This window comes from Eutrigla gurnardus, assembly GCF_963514095.1.
Source record: "Eutrigla gurnardus genome assembly, chromosome: 16".
In the NCBI taxonomy this organism is placed as follows: Eukaryota; Metazoa; Chordata; class Actinopteri; order Perciformes; family Triglidae; genus Eutrigla; species Eutrigla gurnardus.
Genome location: NC_139927.1, coordinates 13,647,058 through 13,665,253, shown reverse-complemented (window position 1 = coordinate 13,665,253; position 18,196 = coordinate 13,647,058). Strand labels below are relative to the sequence as shown.

At 40.7% G+C, this 18,196-nt stretch overlaps 1 protein-coding gene across 1 annotated transcript; it reads right to left on the bottom strand.

Moving 5' to 3' along the window:
- Positions 1-263: 263 nt before the first annotated feature.
- esr2a (estrogen receptor 2a) lies at positions 264-15,731 on the bottom strand. Its single transcript, XM_084030173.1, is given in 10 exon segments — positions 264-3,767; positions 3,972-4,072; positions 4,074-4,159; positions 5,088-5,221; positions 6,448-6,586; positions 7,579-7,881; positions 8,471-8,587; positions 9,093-9,259; positions 9,698-10,543; positions 15,523-15,731. Coding segments are annotated over 9 exon segments (1,686 nt in total). The 5' UTR covers positions 10,105-10,543; positions 15,523-15,731; the 3' UTR covers positions 264-3,535.
- Positions 15,732-18,196: the final 2,465 nt, after the last annotated feature.

The following is an 18,196-nucleotide window of genomic DNA, read 5'->3' as shown; positions in this document are numbered from 1 at the left end:
AAAAAAAGTCTGTATAGTATGGCGAAATAGTAAAAAAAAGTCATGGTATAGCATGTCGAAAAAAGTAAAAGTCTTAGTATTGTATGTCAAAGTGTCAAAAAAAAGGTATAAAAAAATTCATAGTATAGTATGTAAAAAAAAACGTCAATGAATAGTATCTCATAAAAAGTCACAGTAATGTATGTAAAAAAAAAAGAATTACAAAGTGTAAGTGCGGTATGTCATGAAAAATATAAGTAAAACTACAAGAAATGAAACTTTAGAATCAGATTTATTGACCAAGTATGTGAACGCATACAAGGAATTAGACATTGTACTTAAAAAAAAAACAACAGAGACAAAAAAGACAACAAGTAAACAGTCAACAAAAGTAAACAGAAAAAGACATTTTGCTATTATGTACATACAAGCAGATTAAAGAGCATAAATATATGAACAATACAACTATGAACAACGTTTGACAATAATTAAGTAGTGCAAGGGTGCTGAATGAAAATGAACGGGGGAAAGGACTGCATGATTTATGTAAAAGATTTCTTTAATAAGCTGCAAATCTGCTGATCCTCCAATTAAAATTCCTGCAAAACTTTCCATTCGGATGAAAAATGTTGACCATTGAATTGTCAGATGTTCAAAAATTCTTCCTTGATAAATTAAATTAATTTAAACAAGGAGAACATAATAAACATGTTATCAAGTCAAAGTGTAAAATGTTCATGAAAGTGTCATAGTATGCCATTAGTCATGAAACATTAATAGTATCATAGTTCATAAAGCGAGTCAACAACATAAGATGTCATAGGAAAAAAATTATAAAAAAGGGAGCATTGTACATTATACAAAGGCATAAAAGTCATAAAAATGACTGTATAGTTTGTCTCTTAAAAAACATTAAAAAAAATCAGAGCAAAGTATGCCATAATATAACAGTAAAAAAAATAAAAAAAATCATACTATAGTCTGCCAAAGAGTCATAAAATATGTCACAAAAAAGTCATAAAATATAACAGCATAGTGATGGCATAAAATCCATTTAAAAGGGTATGTGATAGGTCATGAATAAAGTTGTAAACATGCCACAAAGTAGTAAGTCATGAAAAGTTATAGTAGACAGTCGTAGTTCATAAAAGGTCCTGACAAAGACCAGAGGATAGTAGGTCATAACAAGTATAGTATATCATGAAAGGTCAAAGTATACAGTATGTCCAAAAAAAAACATAATTGTCATAAATAGGTCATAAAACAGTGTCATAAAGTCAGTATTTACAAAATAAGTCAGGCAACAGTATGACATAAAAGTTATTTTAAAAAGTTTATTAAAAAGTCAGAATAGTCATAATAAGGCATATTTTATCATTGTCGTAATGCATACCAAAAGTTAAGTCATACCACAGTCTGCCATAAAAAAGTTCCAAAAAATGTAATGTCATAAAATTTCAAAGTAAAGACAAAAAGTCATTCATGACTTTTCGTGATATATTGTACGTGAATAAGTCATCATATAGTATGTCAAGAAAAAGTATAACAGGAAAACAAATATCATAAAAAGGTAGTCACAACCTGTATGCAGCTCCATGTTTAATGCTTACGGTGAGTGATTCAAATACTCAAACAAAATATCGGACATAAAGTAGCAGGGTAATCATAATGATTACAAATAAATTACAAAATTTTCAGGCAAAATTGAGGATTCATCCCCAACGATTTGTCATTGAAAAAGACTCCTGAATTTAAAGTTAATTCGCAAAAAAATAGTAAGGCAACTGAAAACCTATGCAGAGCAGGGTCAGCACTTTTCAGGGGTTAAGTTCACTGTTGATCTACCAAACAGTATTTTGGGGGAATAGTAAGTAAGCTTGTCCCAGAACTTTCAGCTGTCCACTTAAATAATATTTCGTTTTTTTCATCATTCTGGATCTTTGACAAACAAGTGGAGAAAAGAGAACTTCACAGTTTGTTAGTTAAATGAAATTCACAATTAAAATGTCACTGTATTAACTGTACATTTTTTTTTATTTGTGTAATGGCGTAAACCAGAGAGAATGGATAAATGCATGAACATACAAGAAAAAATCATCCCCCACCAACTGCATGGTGGATGATCACACTGGGACATAATGTTTGATAATAAACGATTTACCCAGAAGTCCTTTCACCTAAATGTCTAACTGTTTACACACCAGAAATCACCAGCGATCACCAGAAACGAAAAAGGCACATTATCACAATATTTTCTGGGAATAAAAATTACAATCAAAGTACATATACACAGTGAAAGGACAGTTTGCGATGTAAGGTGACGAAGAGTGCGACCAGAGAAGCAGAAGGCAGGCGGGACTGAGCCGTTACAGAAGTCCATATATGGGTTCAACGTCTACATATTTACATATGCTCTGCTTGATCCTGATTGTCAAAACACACGATGGCTACTAGCAAGTTCTAAGATACAAAAATAATTTTCCTTTTCTGTAAGCAAAACGTGACAGGTCGGAGTGCAACATTGTCTTTAGAGCTTTATGATCATTCTTGTAAAGCGCCCTCTAGGGGCCAACAGAAGGCCTCCTGTGACAAATCAGCTGGTTTCAGTTCACGACCACTTTCCCATTCGTTCAGTGTGGCCTTACTAAAATGTTGTTCTGTCTCCATTCTAATCTAGACAGGCATCTACTACTCTACTCTAGAGTAAAATGGACTTCAATTCATTTTCACCAAGTTAAAACAACTATTAGTGTTTTGCAACAGCAGCTCCCATATTGTAGCTAGCTAGTTGTTATATGCTAACACATATCATGAATACTTAATTTGTGTTGAAGGATTTTTTTCTCTTCTTGTGGCAAAGAGTCAGAGGAAGATGGAAACCACTCAGCCGATTAGCTTAGGGTTTTTTTTGGTTGTTGTTCGGATTAAACAAGCAATATATAACATGTTTGTGAGTTTTAGCGATTTGGATAGCTAGTTGTGAGGTTTTTATAAGTCAAATTTTATTATTATTTGTATAAATTATATTGTCTCTGTATATATCATCATATCACCAAAGCCAATCTGTATCTATGCTACAGGAGTTGTATTTATTTATCTCTTCAGTCATTATTTACACACAGCATTCTGTTACACCTCCAGAATAATACTATACATACACACACACACACACACACACACACATATATACATATACACATATATAAATATATATGTATGTATGTATTATGAATATTATCCAATATGAAATTAGCTTCACAGCCCAAAAGATTTAAGGCAGTGACAACATGAACATTTAAGCAACAACTGCTGCTACTGACCAAATTATTACAGCAGTTGGTTTCCACTCTGGCTTTTCGACATGTGGTGACAATGAGCGCTGCATGCTTGGTCGTTCTGCAGCGTCGTAGAATTCAAAAGTTGAACTTGAATGAGTGCACGATGTCTCAAAGCTTTAGTTTCGCCTGAGAGTTCACAGAATTCAGCAGAACGTTCCAGTGAAGCATCTCGTCGGCCCTGTGAACTACTCTTGTGCAAAGTGGTGCATTGCGTCGGACTACTGCGGGTCACCTCCACTCCCGGCGCTGCTGGGAGTCCAGGTATTTGAGGGGCCGTCGCTGTGCTGCCGAGCGGGAACCTCCGCCGGGTCACCGGGCTCCTGCTGGGTAGGCCGGCGGGGCAGACGGGAGCCGTGCATGATGTGGGCGTCCAACATCTCCAGCAACAGGTCGTACAGAGGCACCATGTTCTTCATTTTCATGCAGTGGAGGTGGTCCATGCCCTTGTTACTGCACATTTGGAAAAATAGAGCAATCAGACTCATGAAGGAGGTAATGACATTTTCAATTACAAAATGTATTTAACCAAGATGATGATGGGGAGTCGCATTTGTGAGCACCAATTGTGGCTTTGTGTAATAAAATGAAACACTGAGTGAATACATAAATGAGCAATTTTGCTTTCAAAATATCCATGAAATGGGGTCCATCTACCTGGCGTGGCGGATGTGTGAGAGCAGCATGAGCAGGTGGGCGAGGCGGGTGTACTGTTGGCGGAAGGTGAGGCCGGTTTTGGCGATGGCCAACACCAGAGAGAGCGTCCGTCACGGCGTCCAGAAGACAGAGCAGCTTGGAGCGACTCTCTAGCTGCTCGCCGCCCTCCGACGAGCTGAGGCACATATCTGGCAACACAAGGAGGCGGACAATTTGGTTCTTCGTCTTGATCGCTTGTATGATGATGAATGAATGTATGATTGAAACAAATCTCAAAAGTGTATTAAGCCACGACTGTGTGAAGGCTTTTCTTTTTACATTCTGGGAGTGAAAGGTTAAACGTCCAACCCTTCAGTTTTGTTAAAAGGTTGTTCTTGATGATTTCTTGTTTGCATGCTGCAAACGCTCAAACGTTCAATCACAAGCTAGAATGGAAGAGTCAGTGCAAAAATGATGAGTCCTGTTCGACTACGCTGGCAGAGGCAATTAAAAGGAAAACAGAAACATTAGCCAGACGTTAATTACTCCCCAGCGTAGCGGCTCGCCACAGAGGCTCTGACCCCGTTCATCCTCAAACAGGCACTGGCTGTTGCTCCGAGCAATTCGGCAGAAGCAACGAGAGCATACACAGTGTTCCCATTAGGGCTCTCACTGGTGAGTTATTTAGCCGGTCCCCTTGCCAACACTGAGCAGACTCATGTGCAGACAAGAGCACACGCTGAGACACACACACACACACACACACACACACACACACACACACACACACACACACACACACACACACCTTTGTCTCACCCACACACCTATCATACATAGAGAGGATGCAGGTTTATAAATACACACACACACACACACACACACACACACCTATCGTACATAGAGAGGATGCAGGTTTATAAATACACACACACACACACACCTATCGTACATAGAGAGGATGCAGGTTTATAAATACACACACACACACACACACACACACACACACACACACACACACACACACACACACACACACACACACACACACACACACACACACACACACACACACACACACACACACACACACACACACACACACACACACACACACACACACACACACACACTTACTGGAGTTAAGGAGGATCATGGCCTTGAGGCAGACGTACTCCTCTCTCTGGAGCTTGAGTTCTCTCACCCGGGACGTGGCCGCTATCAGCATGTCAAAGATCTCCGAGAAGCCCTGGACACAGTTCCCCTCTTCTCTACCGTACAAAGACACAAGCACAACTAGCTATTTATCACAAACCACTCCCGAGTTCTCCCTTTTTAGGCAAATTAGGCAGAAATTCCTATGACATTTTTGCAAAAGCGCTGCATGAATTCAACTCCCAGGAAGACGCTAAATAGGGCGATGAAGCAGATACATGTTTATCAGTTTGATATTATAATGAAAAGGAGAATTTTATCCTCAGATTTACTTTCTCTCTATTCATTTCTATTCAGTACTCCCACTTTTGATATGTTACGTACCGTTTGCTGATAATATTTCTACAGTGTGTCTTCCAATAGTGGAATTTGCCCATGACTGCTGAGCGTGCACTGCACCGTTTCAGTTGGGTATGACGTGAAGATAAGGGCCACCACAAAGGAAGTGTCGCTGAGTGAGAGACATCAGGACACTCTGTTCCAGCTTTAGAAGCAGCCGAGCACAGATGTAGGCGGAGATGCTCATTTACAGTTTCTGAATGACGGTGCTTTGAACTCCCTTATTAATAAAGGAAGTTAAGCTACATCTTTGTGTTTTCATTACCAGCACGATAAATGGATATTTTTCATTTACGCCTTTAAAATATTCTTTTCAAAATGCTTTCAGATTTCAGTCCTGGTTGATTTGGTGAAACCCCTGGTTACTATGGTAACCTCAAGTGGAGTTTAGTGCAACAGCAAACACTCCTTGAGCAGCTTTGTCAGAAATACAACAGTAAACATACAACATTACGGAAAAATTGCGAACATTTTTATCCAGTGCCGGAATGGCGCACCCCGCCACCAACAAATGAAAACAACACATGATACATTGAGTCGCTTCAGCTGTTTGTTTCTGTCATCAATGACATCACAAACAGGGTTTAAGTACATGAAAATCTTAGGGGTTATAACTTTATCAAGTGATATGTTCAAGAATTACATTTTTAAAAAGGAACAATAGTGCTCTTTCAGTTCTCTCTGGTGGACAAATGATGTAATGGCATTTTCTTTAACTGCCTTTTCTTTTTATGAGCCAACACGATGCCAATACAGATATGAATTGTATCTGAGAGGCTGTTACCAACAATGAAAGTCCTGAAACTAAAGCGACAATATGAACGACTTTTACCACGTGTATTTGTGTGATTGTACAACATTCAACTTAACACCCACAATGATGATGGAAAACGGTCCCCTAATCAAGCTTGTACAGTATATATGTGAGATTTCGGTGGTGTACCTGCTCAGGCTGAGGTCAGGGGAGAAGATAAGTTTCCCCGGATGGTCCACTGACCTCCACATCAGTCCGATCATCAGCACCTCCAGCCAGCAGCACTCCAGCAGGTGCACCTGGTCCAAAAGGCTGAGCTCTACAAACCCTGAAGAAAACACCTGGTCAACACGTATACAACCGAGTGATGCTCCACACAGACGGCAAACAGCGCTCGCTTCGTCCTGAAACAATACATTGAAGGCCTCCAATCAGATAAGAACCAGGTTAACGTCCCAGCAGTCACTGCATGGCCTGTTATCTGATTCCAACCAGGCTACGAGTGACTCTGGGCGGTAAAGACACACAAACTTTGGGGCGAGGTAAAAGGTTTCTGTGTCATAATATTTGCCAGAACCACAGGAAAACCCTGTGACTAGGAATCAGCTGAAGTGACAGCTTGATGTTTGTTCCAAACTTATCTGATGTGCAGACAAGCAGCCTGAATCTATCTGTGCAGCCCCGACTCACATGATGAATAAAGCACAGACAATTACAGCGGCTGGCCAAAACGAAGTCATTAACTCTGGTTGTACAGCTGACTGAGCCGCTCCGAGAGTACAAAAAAACCCCACATCATTGGATTTCATTCTATGAAGCATAAAAGGCATGTTGTGTTATTTTGAACAGAAATCTACAAAATGAATTCTGCCATTTGGAAAATAGCACTTAGTGGCTTTGTAAGGACAAGGCTAATAACACGCAGCTAATAAGCCACTAAAGGGTGCTCATTTGCACCCTTTAGTGGTATTGCTGGGTGTACTTGAACTTCAAGTCTCACTTCTAAATGAATAAAGCTCGTCACCCCTGTATTGAATGTACTACTGTGTGAACTGTAAGTGTGAGCTTGCTCATTGCCGAGTGTTGAGAAGTCCCAATGGGTAAAACAAAAAGGGCAAAAAAACATGCATTCCATTATAAAAGGTTACAACGGCACATTAGGAAACAAGCACAGCTTGGTGTCCCTAGAGATGTGATGAGTCCTAAACTTGATGATATCTAAGCTCCTGCTCCGATGTGGTTTCCCTTTGACAAAAACATCCAAGCGATTGCACTGTAACGCCATTTTTTTCCTTTTTAAAAGCATCCCTGCACACACACCTGGAATCTTCTTGGCCCAGCTGATCATGTGAACCAGCTCCTTATCAGCCAGGTTGGTGAGCGACATCATGACGTTGGCTTCGGTCAGCGGCCTCCTCATGTCATTCATGAGGTAGATCTCCGGCGGCTCCGCCTCCATTATCCGTGTGATCAGCTGCTCTGGGGTCAGAGCAGGAGGGTGTGGCGCGTTTAACGAACCCACCGTCGGTCCAGTCAGCGGCTTTGGCGCTCTGCCGTTTGAGGACAGGCGGCTCAATCGCCTCACCTGGGGGTTTCTGTAGTTACCGCGGTCCTTTCGCATACCTGAGACAGAAAAAAAACAAGCCTTTAACAATCCCGCAGGACGACTAAACGCTCCACAATGCTCTCCAGCTCGTTGCCAAGTTTGTCTGACTGCTGTTGGAGGGCAGATAGTGTTCAGTGAGTTTTTTTTAAGAACAGCTGCCTTCTCAATATAAAAAACAACACCATGAGAGCAGAGAGAGTAAACCAAAACAGTAAAGATGTTGAATGGACAGCTGAAACTTGCTTTAAAGCTCAATAAAGCTGCAGGGATACCATGTGATTCTAGAAATATTGATTCAGGCTGCTTTAAATACACTTTATAAAAGCTGGCTTGCACAGAGTATACAGCTGGTGGAGAGATCAAGTTTACATGGGAATGAAGAACCACCTTTTCTGGCTGCTGGAGTGGGATCATGTTGCTCTGGGAAAACGCAGAAAAGCCACGGGGAACACGTGATCTCTAGATTCTCATTTGACAGATGACAATCCTAAGAGCATGTTGGATATATACGAAACATGTCGGGACGTCTGTTGCAGCCGAAAGAGAAAAGACAACAACCAGAAAAGGAGAAAGCACCATAAATGAGCGAATAGAAAAGACTCTCACCACACTTGGTCATGCCAACTTCACAGCATTTGCGAAGGCGACACGCCTGGCAGCTCTTACGGCGGTTCTTGTCTATAGTGCACTGATTGGTTGCTGGACAGATGTAGTCATTGTGTCCTGGAACAACGAAGTACGGAAGACAGGTCAAATTGATGAGGGGTGACAGAGATAAAATGAGCAAATGTGGGGAAGCATTCCTGCAAATTGCACAAGAGCTCACTGCAAAATGGGCTCCTGCTAAAGGCTTGTACTGGCTTTCTTCTACATAATCTATCATGTCAAGCCGTTTACTGAGCATGCGAGTAAAACCCTCCAAGAAGGCAGAAGCTCCAAACTATGTACAGCTAAAGTTCATAGATTTATGACAAAATACTTCCAAAAGTATCAGACTCCCCCTTCTGACTATATCTCTATTATTAATGAATATTTATGATCGGATATCCTGCTGTGAGGAGGGAACCCCGAGGTCAGCCAGGAAGATAAAATCGCAAATCTCCACATGCGAAAGTAAACAAAACCGTTAAATTTGTCCTTAAATGTAATAATGTGTGGAGTCTCTCACAAGTTTCTGCAAGAAGAAGAAATACCTGGATCTAGGATACCGAATGTTTTTATGCCTCACCTTGGATGCTCCTCTTGAAGAAGGCCTTACACCCCTCACATGACCAGACCCCGTAGTGGTAGCCGGAGGCGTAGTCGTGACACACAGCGCAGTAGTGGAGGTCCGCCTTCCCGCCCGACGACACCACGGCCTCCTCGCTCTCCTGAGAACGCGTCCTCATGCTCTTACTAACCGTTTCAGTCATTTCAAGACAAAAACACAACGGGTACGTCATTTTAATCAATCACATCCATCAGTAGTATAATTACAGATTGTTAAGTCTTACCGGAAAGACAGAAGAAATTAGTATTTTTATTGACGATTATCATTTTATGTGTAAATGGGTGTATTTTAAGTTCAAGTCAGAATTTGGGGTTTTAAAAATGTAACTGTGAATACTGACTAGTGCCAAAATAATTAGTTGATTAATCAAATCAGTCTGTTGACAGATCGTTTGTTGATCAATATTGCTTTACAGTCGTTTTCCCTGCTTGACAAATGGCTAATTGCTGCTTTTATCATTCCAACTTGAATATCATAAAGATAATGAAGACATTAAGTGATCATTTAAACGATCATTAGCTTGGGTGTTGAAACAGTGAGTCAGAGTGAGGACGTGATCCTACCTCGTTAAGACGTTGTCCCGCTGCGACAGCTCCACCCACGAGCTCTGGACTGGCTGCCCGTGGGGAGGCCGGGTCTGGGAGGGGTGCAGGGGTATGGGTGGCCCCACGTGGCCGTGGCTGGGCCAGAATAAGGAGGGGCTTAGTGACTGATGGACGGAGGAGCAGTCTGAAATGCCCGGACCGGCATAAGTGAAGATAGTGGGACTGTAGAAAGGTAAGGCGGGGAAGTCGTGGCTGAGGTCAGTGTAAGGAGAGGGGATGCAGATGGGCTGGCTGGTTTCCAGGGACAAGCTAGGGGTGGACGATCTAAGGACTGGAGGGAGGACGCAGCAGCCAACTCGACTGGAGTCCACCTCCTGGAGCTGGAGGAGGGGCTGATCCTTCTCTGGGGAGGAGGCAGCGTCCATCGCAACTACAGACGTCTCAGTATCACTAGATTTACCACATCGTCGACAAAGACTACAAGCTGATAGAGTTTTCTACTGGTGTGAAGTTCACTACAGTAATACTATATTATCTAAGTGCTGGCACCGAAAAAATCAAAGCAAAGACCAGCAGATCTACCTACAAACGCCGGGGCTTGTTCAATGTTACTCATGAGCTTCACATTTTAAATCCCAGTACGATGTTTGATTCCAAACAAACCTGCAGCTGACTTTGATTTAACTCAGTTTTGGGGACGGATCACATGATCAACCAGACATCAGACGATCAGAGAGATAGCGAACGCAGTCCTCACAGCCCAGAGTGAGAGAAGATGTTCAGTGTTGGGTCCAAGTCCAGCCATGAGTGTGGCATCGGTAAGCGGTAGCACATGGACGTCAGACGAGTGGGACGCCTTTCCTCCTGCAAGACAGAAAAACACTGAACTGCAATGGTGACATTTTTTTTTTCTTCTTTCTAAAAGAAAAATGCATTATCTCAGATGTGACCACGTTATCTTATCACATGACCAATGACGGTGCAGGTGATGAAACCTGAACAAGTGCTGTTGGGGGCAACGAGATGCTGTACAGTCAAACCCTCTGGGGAAAAGAAGAACCTCTAATTGAGAATATTTAAAGATCCCCAATTAATTTGTGTGCTTAATACATTTTTAAAATGTCAAATGATATCGTCAACAATATTCGACCCATATTTTTGTGCTTATTTTGCATCATTCTTAAAGTATAAACCTATATAAAGTAGTAAAAAGTAAACAATCCTAATAAAAAAAATGAAAAATTGGCACCATTTTATTAAATACAGTGCATGCATGCAATACATGCAACATTGACCATGTGGATTAAAACTCATTATGTTCATAATTCTGAGAGGAACCCTGCATTAGAAGTAGATCTGCTAAATGTAAAAATCAAGGCTTCCAGTTGGATTAAAAGATCACTGCTGCAAGGTGGAATTACCTCTTAGTGAGTGCAGTGTCTGAAATATGAGAAGAGGAAATCCAGATTTATAGTGTACCGTAGAGACAGACACAGCTGGTAGATCAATAAAAACAACAGACACACAGACGTACAGATTTAGGTCATGTCCATTTACTTTTACAACATCAGATAAAACAATTCCAGCAAAGTAAATCATCATTCCTGGATGCCAGGAGTTTGTCTTCATGCAGAGTTGGTACACATTGTCTCCACCTTTCTGGCAGAAAGCTCACTTCTGTCGTCATTCAGCCATAAGGGAAAAAAGGCTTCATTAATCTTCCCAAATGGCCCAGAGAATGGCTTGGTTTGACTCGCCAACAAAACTCAATAATCCGTGGGAGTGGCTGGCTTCTTGTGCGGCAAGTGTAAAACGAGCACTGCTGAAAACTTGAATTACTTAAACGAGCCCATCAAGTTTCCTTTTAACGATATCACATTCAAATGTTAACAGAGAAATTACAGCTGTGAAAACGCTTGGGGAAATGGAGTTATTTAAGCGTGCGTCAACACTCCTCAGGCCATTTTATTTTTAACAACCAGCTGACTGCTCCTTCTCCAGTTACTGGATGCACATTTTACAACAAGTGATATCAAATACAAAAAAAATGCATTTTTCTCAGAGCCCTCAAATATTCTATAACTGTCTATAACTTCCACTGATGGTTTGCATGTTTGTGTGGGCACATAAAGGGTGGGTTAAAGTTAAAGCTGTCCATATAAAGCTGCTCTTAATTTGGTGTGGATTTTGGCAGGACAAAAGCAGCAGGGTTTTTGAGTTTTCCCTTAAGAAAACTTCTTGTTTTACTGCAGCAGGGTCTGCCAGTCCGCCCTGCACAGTCCTGGTTCTCCAATGCCTCCCTTCCTACCAGCGGCTGAGCAATACGGCCCGGGCCTCCCAGTGGAGCCCTCCACCTCCCGTTGAAGGTGACCAGGCTGATGACAAGCATTAAGAATAACTATATAGAAATAGTCAATACTCTCAATGATGGTCTCGTTTACTTATGTAGGTCATATAGAGGTATCAGTATTTAACGGAGACTCATAACCAGCTGAAAAGTTTCTTATACACTTTCATTTCCCCTCATGGCTGAGGCACACAAGCCTACTTTTTGTTTGTTTTGTTAGTTTCTCTACTTTGTCCAACTTGACTCAAATAATTTGCCACATTTGGGCTACTAAATAAAAAAAATAAGCCTAGGCTCATGGGAAACGACTGGTAAATTTGTTTCATGACGCTCGAAAACGAACGCCAACGGAAAGTCAAATGGGATCCATTTTTGTGGTGAACAGACAAACGCATCCATGTTAACACGACAGCAAGTGGCGTCAGGGATGGGATATTAACATTTTATTACTGATGATTATCGACTTTTCAGCCTTCACACAAACCGTTTGAAAGCACATTAGTCTGATCTGTTGCAGCTCGAAGGCAACAGAGTGGATTTTTTTATGGCGTTTGGATGGACAAAAGATCAATTTCCTGGAAGATTAAGAATGTGTCTTGGCAGCGGGAGCACGGCTTTACCTCCGTCTTCTATGGGTTAATCAATTCTTACCCGACATCTAGACTGAGGGCAAGCCAGGAAATCAAAGTTCAAGGTGTTTTTAGGTTCAATAACACCACCTGCCAGGTCATCAGTTTCTGCTTGAATCATGGGAAATGATTAATGAAAGAAAGTATTACACCGGCTCATCAACATACGCAGCCCTACGACCAACAATACGCCAACAGATATTAGGATTTAATGACTCTGAATAGAAGGGTTTTGTAGACATAAATCTGCTGTAAGTATAAAAGAGTCAGTTTTGGTTTCACTGTGTCCACTGACCTTCTGTCTGTAACCAATGAGCCGACTCCTAAAACAAAAGAGTCACTGAAAGAGAACAGAAAAAGAGATTGTGGCGAGATTTAGTAGCTTCATTTACCATTTAGGGGGGTAACGGCAGATGTGGAAGAGTTTCTGTTTCCTTTGAAGCTTTGACCTCGCCTTCAAACCTCTGCGCTGTCACACTCAAGCAGCTGGCGGCTCATTGTGAGAGAAAACCTCCCGGCTCTCCTCCGCCAGCTCGCACAGACAATAAATGCCACAATAAATACACAGCGAACCCTCGCTCCATTGTAGGGTTTAGTTTAAAGAGAAGAAAAAAGGTGATGAGACCAACAATCTGGTCTCTAAGCATTACAGCCTTACAGGGCTGTCATTGGGAACGCACCAGTCTGGCATCATGCAGAGCCGTTATTTCCAGGGGAAAGGCAAAGCAGCTTTACCTGGAAAGCACATTTCAAAAAGAGAGGCAACTCAAAAGTGCTTCTCATGGGCAAAGAAAAGAATTTCAATATGATAAGCAATTACTTAAACAGAAAATCAATTACAGGCGGATAAATTGATTGCTCTCTCCGGAACAGCCGGCCTAAGCCTTAGAGGAAACGATGAGGAATGTTTCCACCAGGTAACCTGCTAACTCAAACATTCATGTAGCCCCCTCCCTCCTCAAAGACGTATGGTCAAAGCCAAATAAAGCTAAATCTGAAGTGGCACAACTGTTCCTGGGCATTAGCCAGAAGTGCATGCCTATTACACAAAAGCTCAAGGTCATGTCTTTTTCCCATCCTAAAAGCTCGCAGCCTCCCTGAAATCGGGGGGGAAACGGATGTGAGGCAGCTCAGCCGCAACGTACTATATACAGTCAGGGAGTACGAGTGCTGGTTCCTGCCAGAGGACTTAAAAATGTAGTTTACTGCACTTATTTTTATAAACTTTGGTATTAAACATAAAAGGCTGCATGGTAGTTTTTTTTTTATATTCTTTGCACACGAGTGGGAGCCGCTCATCCGTTGGGAGAGGAAATGAATAATTCACTGTAATGCACTATACTTAACTTTTACCACCTCAATTTCCATCCCAATGCACCGACGCACAAAGCCAGCAGGAATCACAGCAGGAACCGTCGAAATTACCTCCGATTCAATTTCCTTTAAAATCCTTTTAAAAGACAGAATTTCGCCAGTAATGTCTGGAATATTTCTGGATGGTAAATTAAATAAATAAAGATAAGTTACAGAGGAAGTTGTGTGCTTGACTTGTTCGTAATGTTTAAAAAAATGAATCTGTGGTTAATGTGGCTGAATGATTTTGAGGAAATGCTGTGCAACACTCGAAGAAATTATATATATATATATATATATATTTGTCTTTACAATCTTAAACATAAAATCTCATCTCTGTAACCCTGATTTGATTTTTTTAAGTATGGTATTGTTCTGTCCATCCTAAACAAACTTTCTTTACCTCTAAAAAGTTAAATTGGCATTTATGTTGCAGTGACTGACAGGAAATGTCGGTCCTTTCTGCCTATATGAGAATACATGTTTTTTCTAATTATACCCTTTTTCTTAATGAATCCTTTAATTTTGCACATACATTCAAGGACGAGAAGTCAACTTCAAGTACAACTTCTGCAACTCCAGATGTTGACACCGTAAGTTTTAACCTCCCTAAATGAATATGCAGCACTATTATATTAAATTCCTTTCATTTCCTCATCTTTCATGGAACAGATAAAACATCTGCATCACACCACATTTTAAGATTTTCACAGTGAATAAACAAATGACAGATTCCATCAAAATGACTCAAAATAGAAATAATAAAAAGCAAGTTGTTGCAAGCATCACTTCACAGATCTCTTAAATAAGTGTAATGAATGCAATGAACTTTGGCTAGAAAAACAAACTGAGATAAATGTGATGTATGATCCTGCACGAGAGGCACAGTTCAAACAAGGGAAAAGGGAATTATTCTGTGAGATCCTCTGCATGGCAGCAGGTGGCTGTAAACAGCCACTTGTTTACACAGAGATAAGTGCTTTTGAAGTAGGCAAATATTCACATTAGGCTCCTAGAGAAATGTTATAAATACATTTTTTTTAAACTGATATCCGGACAACAGAACCCCCTATAAAATATACACAAACCACATCAGGGATTCACATGGATTTCCAAATAGGGTTACTGAACATTATAAGATGTACAATTTGACAATTCATTAATTTAGGATAAGCACTGCACAATTCGATCATATTCCATGGGATGCCCATTTGCACATATCATTCTTTAAATTAAATGTAAAAAAAGAAAAGCAGCTGATGATGTCCAGTTGAGACCTATAAGGACTGGACAACGCTGGCGCGTATTCTGTCACGTACTAACCCACCAGCCTGACTGCATCTGGTATTTGACACGCGCAGTTACGGGCCTTCCACTTGTTGCTTTGCAGCCTTTTGTTTTTAATAATAAATCAGAGGAACAGTTGGGTGATTTCCCACATCAAGTCGCGCCTGCGAATCACCGCAAACACGAATATGTTGAATTCATAACCGTGGAGATGTATATATTCTTACCCTCTTCCTCCACAGACAGCGGACGCACACAAACTTTGGCGATGTGAAGTCCCGCCGCGGTGTCGCGTGCCGGCGAAGTGTCAGATCAATGAGTTTAGTGGAGCCGCTGCGAGCTGCAGGAAGGTCAAACGGCGAGTAAGTTCACCCACAGTTGGGACGCGTTCATATAAAGACGCACGGCCGTGTGGCTGCCAGCCCGAAGAGACGCCACCAGCTGCGTTCAGGGAAATCAGTCAAGTCGGACACGAGAAGGCGCACCAGATCCGGTCAGCGCCTTCAAAATAAAGTCCTTCCTCGCGAACGCTTGGCTTGGTTTTGTTTCAGAAGGCATTCATCAATATTGATATCAAACCAAAAATGATAGGGGAAAAAACAAAAAAACAACAAGGTATGAGTAAGCTGAAAAAGCAAGGGGTGGACGTAGTCATCGTGAAGTCAACCATTGCTTTAAAGCCTCTGAAACTTGGATTTTTGCAATCAGTGAACGGAAGTGACAATATTTGTACAGCAGAAGACATGTTGATCTGACGAACCTATGGTGAACTTGACAGCTAAGTGTTTAAGTAATCTTAGTATACATCTATAGCGTGGTTGGGACTGTAGAGAGGACATGCTAGCCACCTGTCAATCACGGATTAGCCCCGCCCTTACGCATACCCTGCTTTATCTCGACTTGACTCTAAATTAACCATAAATGAAGATTTGAAACTAGCGTTTGCGACAATGAAATCATGTAAATAATGTTTACTGAGGTAGTAATTAATCAAGAATATCTATGGACATTTTCTCATAGGCTTCCGTGCAATCAGACTTCTTTTTGCAACCAGAGGAGTCGCCCCCTGATGGCCAGCAGAGAGAATGCAACTTTAAGGCACTTCAGTGTGGGCTTCACTTTTCGGAAATAGAGGTTGCCACCTGCTAAAAAACGAATATAAATAGTTTGCCTGATTACTAAACATCCATTTTCTATTGATTAAAGTGAGACACCATCTAACCACCCTGCAAGATGAAACCTATTTCTTACAGCTATGATTAAGCAAAAACATCCCATAGGCCTGTGAGACAACATGCTTTGTAGTTAATTAATGAGTATAGTTTATGATGATAAATTATTTCTTTTCCTAAATAAAGAAGCCAGTTTTCCGGCATCTTTTGTTTATTATTTTTACAATGTGGGATTTTCTTTTTAACTTGTTAATATGTGCTGTTATTCTGAAGGAAACCAGTCTTAGTTACTGTTGTATTATTATGTTAACTTGACAGCGGCTCAGGGAAAGTGGCCCAACCAGTCAGAACAAACCACACCTTTCTGGTGTGTTTTCAGAGTCAATGTGGCTTTTTAGTTCAACTTCATTGTGCTCTCTCAAACATCAAGTCAGACACAAGCACAGAAGGTCAGGTGATTCTGGACAATGCATATTAGTCCTTTAAATGTTTTTCCATTTTATCATTCGACTCACTAAAATGTTCCCTTCTACTGAGTGCACATTTTTAAGGCTCTCCATGAGCATTGCTGTCACAAAACATGGAGTCAGTGCAACATAAAATATAACTGAACTGCAAGGTCTACGTTTTGGGCATCAATTTACAGAAATAAGGTAAATAACTGTACATTTGTAGAAACACTCAATTGTCTGCCAGTTTAATTTGCCATGCACCACGGCCAGTGTTAATGCACCGTTTTTCACAGAAGCACGTTTGGCCTCACATTACAGTGGACTAGTGCTGCGTTGAATGCCGACGCTCACTGAGCAGCACAGCCGCGGTCTGACCTCCGTTTTCCTCTGAGCTCATTAGCAAACAGCCCAGAGAGGAAATTGCTTAGGATTCTGCAGCCAAGCAAGGAGGTGCGGAAAACAAACAATGCCTACGTTTATTTAATATTATTTCAAGAGGGAATGTGCAAAAGCAAATTATTCACTTGATACTGTTAAATAATCAGGGAAGTTAAACTCTAGGTTCTCCACTGCCTGCATCACCATAAATAATATCAAGCAGAAATACATGTCTTAACTGTTTTTCGCTTTCTCTTGATTTTATAATTGTTCTCAAATACTCATGTGCCTCAGTTAGCTCTTTCTGAGTGTCAATAAAAGGTTGCATAAATTACTATTGGATGTTTTACATGAAAATCATGCTATATTTTTTCATAAATAGACGTTCGGCGGGCCCCCACACTGCCTGTTTGTAAAACTCATTTTTATTCTTTGGCTTTTAATTCAGTATTAATTCAGTATAGAGTGGCCTTGTGTCTGTCCTTGTGTCTGTCCTAACTGGTCTTTGTGGGGGTTTTTTTACTATGTTAGCCATTTCAGTTTTATTGTACAGCACTTTGGTCAACTGTTGTTTTTAAATGTGCTTTATAAATACATTTTGACTGATTGATTGATTGATTGATAAATACTGTTGGTTGTTCACCATATGAGGTTTAGTAGTTCATCATCATTGCATTAATGGAAATTTAGAAAACTAAACGGTACTAATATCTTCATACAAATGTACACGAATAACTTGCAAGTAGAGCAGCAATTTGTGATTATTTTATAACAGATTATGATTATAATGGATTCAATATCTCATCTCATCGCGTACCACTTATCCGGTGTATATTCTTTAGAATATATATATTTTTTTAATTGCCCAAGGTTGCAATTAAATTGAATTGTCCTCTTTG